The sequence below is a fragment of the Papio anubis genome, chromosome 12 (assembly GCF_008728515.1).
Source record: "Papio anubis isolate 15944 chromosome 12, Panubis1.0, whole genome shotgun sequence".
In the NCBI taxonomy this organism is placed as follows: Eukaryota; Metazoa; Chordata; class Mammalia; order Primates; family Cercopithecidae; genus Papio; species Papio anubis.
The window spans coordinates 48480215-48490379 of record NC_044987.1 but is presented as its reverse complement, the minus strand read 5'-3'; the positions used below and the strand labels follow the sequence as shown (position 1 = coordinate 48490379).

The window sequence follows — 10165 nt, the reverse complement described above, 5'->3', positions numbered from 1 at the left end:
CTTAAAATTATATATAATAATTTAGAAAAGGCATCTTTGTGAGTGAAACTGGCCTTTAACGTCTGTTTAAAGAAAAATATAAGCAGTGCTGCCAAAGATGAAAAGCTTATGTGAAATTAACAAAATACAATCTCAATTTTTCAGAAACCAAAGATGATTTGTTCTTTCAACAGGCACATAAAATGTATTATCTACTAAACTTATATAGAAAATGATCCCAGTTATGAGGCAAAAGAATCTGTATGCACAAGAGACTGAAAGGAAGGAAGCATGCCAAAATGTTTACTGTGGATATTCTACGGCTTATAGTTATAAGGGTGATTTTTCTTTTCTTCTTGATTCCTTTCAGGATATTCCAAGTTTTCTACAAATAATATGCTTTACTTTTACAACTAGGGAAAGAAAGACAGAAAGATATATATAATGTTTAAAGGGCAAAACAATACAGCTGTTTATTTTAAGATGAAAAGCTCTGACCCCAAATCATCCATTTTACCTACATTCTGTCACTTTTACTAAAAGCAGAGTTCTACTCATCACAGTGAAAAAACAATGAATTAAAAGTAATTTCTGATGTTAACCCAAGTACCCAGTTAGACTCCTTAAGAATAGAGAATTGTGTAATCAACTTAGATAATTCAAAGTCCAATGATATAACTAAGTTCTTTGACAACTGAGCACACGTTGTTTCTTTACTTATCTTTAAACATTCCTAGTCCAATTACTCCCTAGCATAATACCATGTATAAATGGGGATGAGTTTACAATGGTTTCTGTAACCAAAAAGTATTTCTAATCTGTCCTCTGCCACATATTTTTAAATTATCTTTTCCATTAGCAGAAATGGGCAACATAAACAATAAAGCATGTTAAGTCTGTTGCTGCAAATTTACTTTGCCAAAATTTTTGTTCAGAGAGCAGATATCTGCATTATTTAAGGACATTTAGTCATTTGTAGCTAACACCTGAAGTAAACTACCCTAAGTCAATTTTTAATATTTCAGTCTAGACACAGTAGACAAACTATTTAAATATTTTATAATTTACTGTGTGTAGTTATTTGGCTTTAAAGAAAAAAAAGAGGGCTCACATTCTATTTAAATTAAGACATTAATATATTTTATAAAGCCCAAACCATAGTACACTAAGAGCCAGAGGGGTCTAGGAAATTGATCTCAGTGGGTATACAGCAAAGACAAAATCTGGAGGCAGACGCTAAAGGAAGTTGAGATAAATAAAATTCAAATCAGTATATTAACAGAACTACACAAATGTTTACAACACAGTAACTACACTTTTCAATTAGTTCATTGTGAAAACTGAGCAAAATATTCAACAATTTTGGGTCAACAAAAAGTATGGAGTATTTTAAGACAATAAAGAGTGACTGGTGTTGAGAGTACTGAGGCTACACATAAAGGTACTGAAATTCAAATCTGAAAAATACTGTGCTGGCCAAACATAACACTACAAATTTCTAATGGAAGAATTCCCGTTTTGGTCCCTAGATTAGATGGTAAGTAAATTAAAAAAACAGCTCAGAAAAGCAGCAAAAATATTAACATTTACTAGAGTCTCAAAACTTTGTATTGGCTGTGAGTCTGGGGGAAAAAACACTTATAAATGTCATACTACCAATTAAACTTTCAAGAGTCATCAGAGTATTTAGCTTTAAAATTTTACTAAATCAGAGAGACCTTAAACTACACATTCAGAATGCTGAAATAGGTAATCACATATTAAAAAGATAATGACTCATTATTAGTAAATTACCCAGTCTGTTCTATCAAAGTAGTAGTTAAGGTCACCAAATCATGTTGGTGGCTTTGGTTCTGGAATTATAACTAGCTGTACTGTAGGAGCATCAGCACTTAAGTTTTATGCCAGTGGGAATACTCTTGGCTGCCTGGCTTCACAGGCACTGAATACACTTAAAATTATAAGAAACTGACTGGATTTAGTAAGTTCTGAATAATACAATAACCAACTGTATATTTACTATGTAGTTAAGAGCCAATCTCCTACCCAAACCCTCTTCTATCAGCTGCACATTTCCCAAATAAGATAAAATGACTCAATCTAAACCAGGTGAAGGAATGTATTAACATAATCCAACAAAAATGAAATAAAACAATCCAGAGTTTTGAGTGTTTTTTTCACACTTGTAATAAACTGAAAAAATATTTCAATTAAGTAAAACAACGATATGCCACAAAAAGCCACTCCCATCCAGAATACTAAAGCCCTTATACAACACTAGATAAATTTTTATATAAAACAGTAGAAACTAGCATACCATTAATTAGAAACCTCAAAATATTCAAAAAACAGTATCAAGTACTCAAGAGAAAGCTCAAGAAGCCAAAACCTCAGAATCCATACATCCTGGTTGTTACCCTAAATTTTAATTAACTACCCACACATTTAATCATAATCAACTTTTTCAGAGATATACAAATCAATGCATCTATTTAAAAGGACTACTCTTTATCGTTAAGAACTTTACATTAACTTTTATATTCTACTCAGCAGGGTGTCTGTCTGTACTCCAAATTACCTCTCATGTTCCAGGAAATAAATACAAACTCATATGCCTTGTGATCACTGATGGCCTGCTTATGTAATTCTAGTCCACTAAATGTTAATTCCATAGAATATGCTCTTGATTATTTAAAAACTCTAATTAATTTCTTGATGAAATACTGTAATTCTCCAACGGTTACAATTTTGTAAAGATATGCAATAACTGAGTATCACTCCCATGAAAGACAAAAAAAGTATAATTTTGTTCCAAGATTAACTTAGTCTCATGTATCTCTATTAAGTCTTTCAAGGATTCCAGAGAATCTTTTCATATCTCCATTTCTGGAAAGTGAAATCAGTATAGAAGTAATTTGGGAACTTGAAAATGGCATTCATTTTTTTCAGCAGATGCCAAATTTTTGACCGACATGGCTCTCACAATTACTTTGTTACCATCAGTCCAGTCAGTTAACAGGTTGTAGGAAAAGATTCGTTTTTGCAGACACTGCTAAGCTGTTTAAAGAGAAGAGAGAGAGATTAATTTAGTGATTATAAAATGCACAAATATTTAAAATATTTTGAACACTTTTTGTTGGATTATATCAGGTGTGACTACATTTTAACGAAAGTGGACTTTTTAAGATAAGTCTGGTCAAGGAAGTGCAGAAACAGTAAGTCAATATGATAGAAATAGTAGGTCAAAATATGATGTGTTAGTTCAATTAATGTATGAACTCCTGCCACCATCGAAGACAAATATTAAAAAGCTACGTCTTTAGTCTAGTTCTGTATTTTACCATAGAGGCACATTTAGAAGAAAAACAAAAGGGTCACCCAAATACTAAATTGTTTTCAACCATTATAGTAAATAGAGCCAAACCTAGAAATTTCAAAAACAATCCATTTTATATGCCAGAAATCTCCTTTATCCATGTGCTAATCATCCAGAACACAATTTTCTAAAAATAGTAAGACAACAGTTTCACATTAATCATAACTTTTTTAATTAACAAGTAGTGAGTCGGACACTTTAAGATATTGTTTACTACATACTGAAATAAACAGATCTGTTTAAATTCAGAAACCCAAACATTTACAGTAAAATGTGCTTACACATAAATATGACCAAATTTATTTAAAGCCCCTATTAGATAGATCCTAAATACATGCAATTACCATGTAAAAACAAGACCATGAAGTTGATGTAAAAAAATGACAAAATCACTAAGTCACCAAAACTAGAAAAAAAAATGAAATGGAAACTGAGGAAAGACAGTTAATAAAACATAAGGAACCTAACAAAGCAGCTTTAAAAATAGGCCATACTAATCTTTCCATTTTCAAAAGTTCTTTATCAAGTAATTCCAAAAACTGCCATTTATAAAATGACATTCTAAAAATCTACACTTGGAATTTCAAAGCATCTCAATTCAGAAAGCTTTGACTGCTGTTTTCTCCCCAGCCCACAACTTCAAATAATGCAGGAAAAGTACTGACGTAAGGAAGAAAATATTCCAAGAGAATGTTATAGTTTTTAGAAAAATGAACTTACTGCTTTCCAGAACCTTTTAAGACCCACAGTCAGCATTAACAACAATCATTTTTCCTATTTTCATCCATTATTTTCCAATGTCATGTTAGAGATGAATAAATTCTTTGAGCCCATAACTAAAAGATCAACAAACCTGGTTTTATTATGACACCATATTTTTGTCATTGGTACTGCACAAAATTATATACAAAGAAATATATACAAAAATGTTCAAGTATTAGTTAAATTTCAATTCAAGGCTTCTGTTTCAAAAAAGCTACATTTAACATATTTCATAAAGATAGCACAAATTAGTCATTTCAAATAATCTTTCCAACTACTTTTGGTTTATATATATGTATATATATATATAAAATTCAGTAGGCACTAAAAACCCATGCAGCTGCATTGTGAGGGGCTTGCTCCTGCCCTTAGGTATAAGCAGGTTCATCACTCCAAGTTGTGAGTTTGGCTACTACCCATCATGCTCAAGTGCAGTAGTAGATGATTTTACAAAATATGCTGTGATGCACTGGAAACCAAAGACCAATTCAGGTCTCAAATCATATTATCTAGCAACAAAACATTTACAGTTGTGCAAGAACAAGGATTCCATTTTCATAACCAAATAACAACAAAATAAAACATTTTATGTGTAAGATAACTTACATCTTTGGACTGCTGGAAAATACTTTTTAATTATGAACATTTTAAAAATAAAAAACAGCAGAAGCCCTGATATTACCTCTTTTTCCTCATTTCTTATACTACCTTTTAAAATAAAGCAGGAAATGTGGCCAGCAGCTGGTCCCGTCTCTTCTGCCCCAACAGCTGTATCCACTTTAGCACAAAGAAAAACAAGGATGCTAAATACGTATATACTTTATCAAGCAGTGATGTTTCACAAAGAATTTTTTAATGCCTCTTACACTGAAGGACACCATAACTCAATTTATACAACTGGTTAATAGATTCAAGGGAAGAATAAATCCCACCTTTGGGAAAATAGTGCCAATTGTGTTATTTAAGTGGCCAGAAGCACTCAATTTAAAAAATTATTCTAAAATAGGACAAATACTTTTGAAATACAGAGAATAAGATTCTTTGTGAAGCCTCACTTTACACGTTTTCATTCACATTTCACAACCTTCAATATCTAATCATACATATATAAATTTAACCTAAAATTTTAATACAACAAAAATAAAGATGTTCAACAATTTATTCATACTCAGTGATAGGGTAATCACTGCTGGTCCTCAAAGAAATATTAACCATTCTTATTCTCCAAGTAACTAAAACACAGGAGTCTGATATGCATGTTAATTTCCAACTTCTCTGATGGTGAGATACTAAACTCTGTTACTCCGTATAGACTGTTTCTATATCTCCTACTGAAAACTAAAAGGCATTGATGTTTCAGAGATACCTGTCACCTCCAGCAAAATAACTATCACATTTGTGCATGCCCCAAATACTTATTGTCAACCTCTGAAAAGTTGCCCTAAAATCGGAATTCCAATTTGCACCTTGTACAACTCGGAACTTCCATTCAACTTCACCTGTTTCACTGTCTCCAAACTGTATCTCTATAAGCAGGTTTCAGTGTACAGTTGGAACCGATGTCATCCAAGGCCATGTCCACACTGGGGACAGAAGAGCTAGGTACACGCAAGTCTGAATAAGGGGACACATTAATAGCTATTTCAACCAGAAGAGGCATCTTAAATACATTCTTGACCAGCACAAGTCTGTTTCCAGGGTGGACAGGGCCCAAATTAGATTTCCCTCCCACCTTCCAAAACAGGAAAAAAAAAAAAACCACACACACACAGACTGAGATGTTGCCCATTAAAGTAGACTAAGCAGCAGAGCATGAGCGTTACGGGAAGAGATGGATCCTTACCAGGTTGTGAGGCGGGAACGACTGTTCTGTAACCCCTACAACGGAGCCTGGCAGGAAGGAAATCACCTAAAAAAGAAACTGTCAGAGAGATTTAATAGTCACATGTTATCATTAGGAGTTGGTTACTGTGTCACATTCATGCTTTTAGCTAAACACTTTAAGATTCAATATTACTTTTTTTCTCTCCTCTGAAATGTGTCCGGTGAAGATGTCCCACTAAGATAAGTTTGACATCGTGTAAGGGAGTTGAAAGGGGTAAACGCGGATAAAGAGCAGATTACTTGACCCTACATTTTAAGAGAAGACGACGCCTTCCGGGCGCACGCCGAGCAGAACTCCACCGACACCTTATCCTTGTCCACATGGAGACAGACTCCTCCCGCCGAGTCGTCCTCTTCCAGCAGGTCCTGCTTCTGCTTTCCCACCGGCAGAGCGTAGTCGTGGTCACCGGCGGGCGAGTCTCTGAAGAGCGAGGTGGTCAGCCGCAGTCCCACGCCGCTCAGCCGGCTCAGCAAGCGAGCCAGTCCAGTCTCGTTGGCTAAGACTGCCCGTAGGTAGCGACTCTCCTCCTGCAGTGCCTGTACGCGTTTGCCCAGCTCCCGATTCTCGGCCCGCAGTTCCTGGTTCTCGGCTGCCAGACCCCGTACTCGACTCTCCAGCCCCATCACGTACTCCTTCTTCTTCAGCCGATTAAGGCGGGCAGCCGCCGCCGCCGCCTTCCGGGGACTCTTTGTCGCCGCCTGGTTGTTGTCGTTACCGCTGCCGCCACCGCCGCCTCCTCCTGGAGACTTTTTCCGCCTCTTTTCGGCGCTGCTACTGTCACTGCTGCTGCTGCAGCCTCCGATACCGTTTAACAGCCTCTGCAGCAGGTCAGAGAAGCGCTGCATTTCAGCAGCCGCGGCCTCATCGTCATCCTCCCCTCTCCACAGGCCGCCGCTATCCGAGCCTCCGCCAGACGAGGAGAGAGGCCCCGGCGAGCTAAGCCCGGGGTCCAGGTGCCAGTCCGGTTGCCGGGGGTCCAGGAGATCCGCCAGTTCCAGCCCAGACAGAAAGTCCATATCCTCCGTTTCTTCTCCGGGGAGGCTGGCGATCGCTTCCTCCTCCATCTCCTCGGGCGAGGGCGCGCGCACGGCCACCCTGCCGCGGCTCCCCCTCCCGGCTTCCAACTCCCCTTCGTCGCCAAGCTGCTGCTTGCGGCCGGGAGATCCGGCCGCTGCTGTCTCCTCCTCCCCCGCTGCCGCCCGGGTGAGGTCCGAGGGCAGCAAGCAGGTTGCAGCCGGGGCTGGGCTCTCACTGCGGGTTGGGGAGTTGCTGCCCGAGGCTGCCAGCAGCTTGGTCAGGCTATGCCTCATGAGGGCCGGCGGCGGGCCGCGGTAGGCCCTGGCCGCTAAGAGTGGGCCTCACGGGCCCCAAGGATCCCAGGCCCCAGGGCGGGTAGCCCCCGGCACTGGCCGAAACGAAATGCAGGGAAAGGTCCGAGTAGCCTCCCGCCTCAGTTGGCTAGTCGACCCCCCGCGCCAGGGCGCGGGGAGGGTCGGGAGAAAGAAGCGGTGAGGCCCAGTGATGACTCAACCGCGCCACCCAGACAACGGCCTGGCCGGAAGTCAGTGGTTTTCGCCCCAGCCCCGCCCACCGCGTTTCGCGCGCCACCAGGCCGTAATATCGCGAGGTTTTAGGGTGCTTTGGAGTGGGAATAATTCCAGGTTTCTAGTGACGTCATAATAACTGCAGCAAAAATAACAACAGACTCTAGATTTATCCACCCTAATTCAATAATACCGCCCAATACCCAGACTCAACAGTTCAACACAATGTTTTGCCATATTTGCTTTATCTTTACATAAATGCTTGTAAATTTTTTTTGCTGAATCATCCTAAAGTTGCAGGTAAGACACCATACCCCTGCGTACTTCAGTGTGCATCTCTAAAACTAAGGACTTTTTTTCATAATCATAATACTATTACCAAGTCTTCAGAAGATTAACAATCGTTTACTAATACTATTTAATACCTGGGCCATACTAGATGTCCTCAGTTGGATAATGGATATGCTAATTACCCTAACCTGATCACTACATTCCATATGTATGGAAACATCACTATGTACCCCATGAATGTGACAGTTATTATTTGTCAATTAAAAAAAAAAAGGAATGTAGAATACAACGTTCCTTACAAAAATTGTCTTCGGTTGTTCATGCCATTTTTTACAAGTAGGTATTTTCACTTGAGCCAAGATCCAATCAGTACTGACTTACTGCATTTGGGTAACGAACAAAAACTCTGACAAATAGAGCCAGAAAAGGCTATGAAGAGAGGGTACTCATACTTGTATGCCTGAAAACAAAGACTGCAAAACCACAACGTTGCACAAAAACCATCACGACCTTATACAAAACCTCTGCAAGGATGTCTGCCCAGAAGCTGCCTGTCCAACCTTGAACTGACGTCACCCTTGTTATTGACCTTTGTAGTCAAGATAATTATTTCAAAACAATGTGTAACCATCCTCATTTTTTTTCCTTTAAAACCCTTTGTCTTCCTTCGTCTTCCTGCATACACACACAGTTTACTATGGCATGCGTTTTCCCATTGAAATGCTCTATTTTCAATGCACATCTTTTATTTTAGAGACCTTTTCTGTTTGTTATTTAGGTTCACATCCCACAAGGAATTTGAGATTTGAAGCAGTTTACAAATACAGATATTTAGGTTCATATCCCACAAGAGATCTGAGATTTGAAGCAGTTTACAAGTACATTAGAATATAGTAAAACAAAACATTTTGAATTTTTAAAAAGCAAGGCCAAAAAAAAGATGAACTAGGAAGAGAAGGAGTTCTGAAAGGGGAAACGGTTAATATTGGAATTGGATGGATGCAATATCTTACTCAGTTGTTTGAGTTGGGCTAAAATTGTTTCCTGACAGCCCAAACAAAAAAAGAGAAATGAATTTTCCTTTGTTCATAAGTAAAGTATATATGAATTCTTTAACCACTTTTCTAGTTCTTAAATCTTAAAGAAACTTCTCTATAGGATACTGAATAATGTAGCAGATATCCTCTAGGATAGCTGCTTCTATACAGTATTTCTTAAGAGAGACAGAAAGCAAGTTCCAGGAAAGTTGAACACTGACAGGTCCTAAATATTGAGAAACGTGCTTGGTACACTGCACAGGCTTCAACAAATATTTATTGAGTGAGTGAACAAAGTCTACAGTTTTGACTGAAGGCATAACACTAAAGCTCAACTGAATGAAAACAATTATTTCAAGGTGTGAAAAAAGTATGACCTGTGGTATCTAGAAGAATAAATAAAAGGACTCCTTGTCCTGCTTAACATTCCATTAGGAAAGATTTTGCTAAAGAACAACAGCACACAGTTCAAGGTGATATATGTATACACTGGCCTCCCTTGAGTACAGGTGTTTTGTATGGCTGGTAATCCCAGTCAACTGCATTTTCCCCTTAGGCAAAATTCAATATTATTGATTGATTTATTATATATATATATATATATATTTTTTTTTTTTTTTTTTTTTTTGAGACGGAGTCTTGCTCTGTCGCCCAGGCTGGAGTGCAGTGGCGCAATCTCGGCTCACTGCAAGCTCCGCCTCCTGCCTCAGCCTCCCGAGTAGCTGGGACTACAGGCGCCCGCCGCTGCGCCCGGCTAATTTTTTCTATTTTTAGTAGAGACGGAGTTTCACCATGGTCTCGATCTCCTGACCTTGTGATCCGCCCGCCTCGGCCTCCCAAAGTGCTGGGATTACAGGCGTGAGCCACCGCGCCCGGCCGATTTATTATATTTTTTAAACTACAAAATTTTGTTTTAAATACACATGATTTGGCCAGGTGTGGTGGCTCACACCTGTAATCCCAGCACTTTGGGAGGCCGAGGCAGGAGGATTGCCTGAGCCCAGGAGTTTGAGATCAGCCTCGGCAACATAGAGAGACACCAACCCCCCCCCCCCCCCCCCCCCCCCCCCCCCCCCTGCCTGGCTAATTTTTTGTACTTTTAGTAGAGATGGGGTTTCACCATGTTGGCAAGGCTGGTCTTGAACTCCTGGCCTCAGGTGATCTGCCCGCCTCAGGTGATCCACCTGCCTCAGCCTCCCAAAGTGCTGGGATTGTGGGTGTGAGCCACCGCAACCTCCCAAATTTGCTTTTCCTTGATTACTGGAAGGTTGAATGTTTGTCACATGACCAA

At 39.3% G+C, this 10165-nt stretch overlaps 1 protein-coding gene across 9 annotated transcripts; it reads right to left on the bottom strand.

The window, feature by feature from the left end:
- Positions 1-429: 429 nt before the first annotated feature.
- On the bottom strand, positions 430-8723 carry CREBZF (CREB/ATF bZIP transcription factor). Of its 9 annotated transcripts, XM_021926902.2 has the most exons (5): positions 6252-8723; positions 5961-6038; positions 4826-4894; positions 4076-4191; positions 430-3036 (listed from the first exon to the last, which is right to left on the bottom strand). In XM_021926902.2, exons 1-2 carry the CDS (start codon positions 7310-7312, stop codon positions 6023-6025), a joined length of 1077 nt encoding a protein of 358 aa, XP_021782594.2. In that variant the 5' UTR covers positions 7313-8723; the 3' UTR covers positions 430-3036; positions 4076-4191; positions 4826-4894; positions 5961-6022. The 9 variants fall into 9 exon arrangements, with proteins under 9 accessions (XP_021782594.2, XP_009185311.2, XP_021782593.2 ...); XM_009187047.4 differs by lacking the exon at positions 4076-4191; XM_021926901.2 differs by having other exon boundaries at positions 1027-4191.
- Between the last annotated feature and the right edge of the window lie 1442 nt (positions 8724-10165).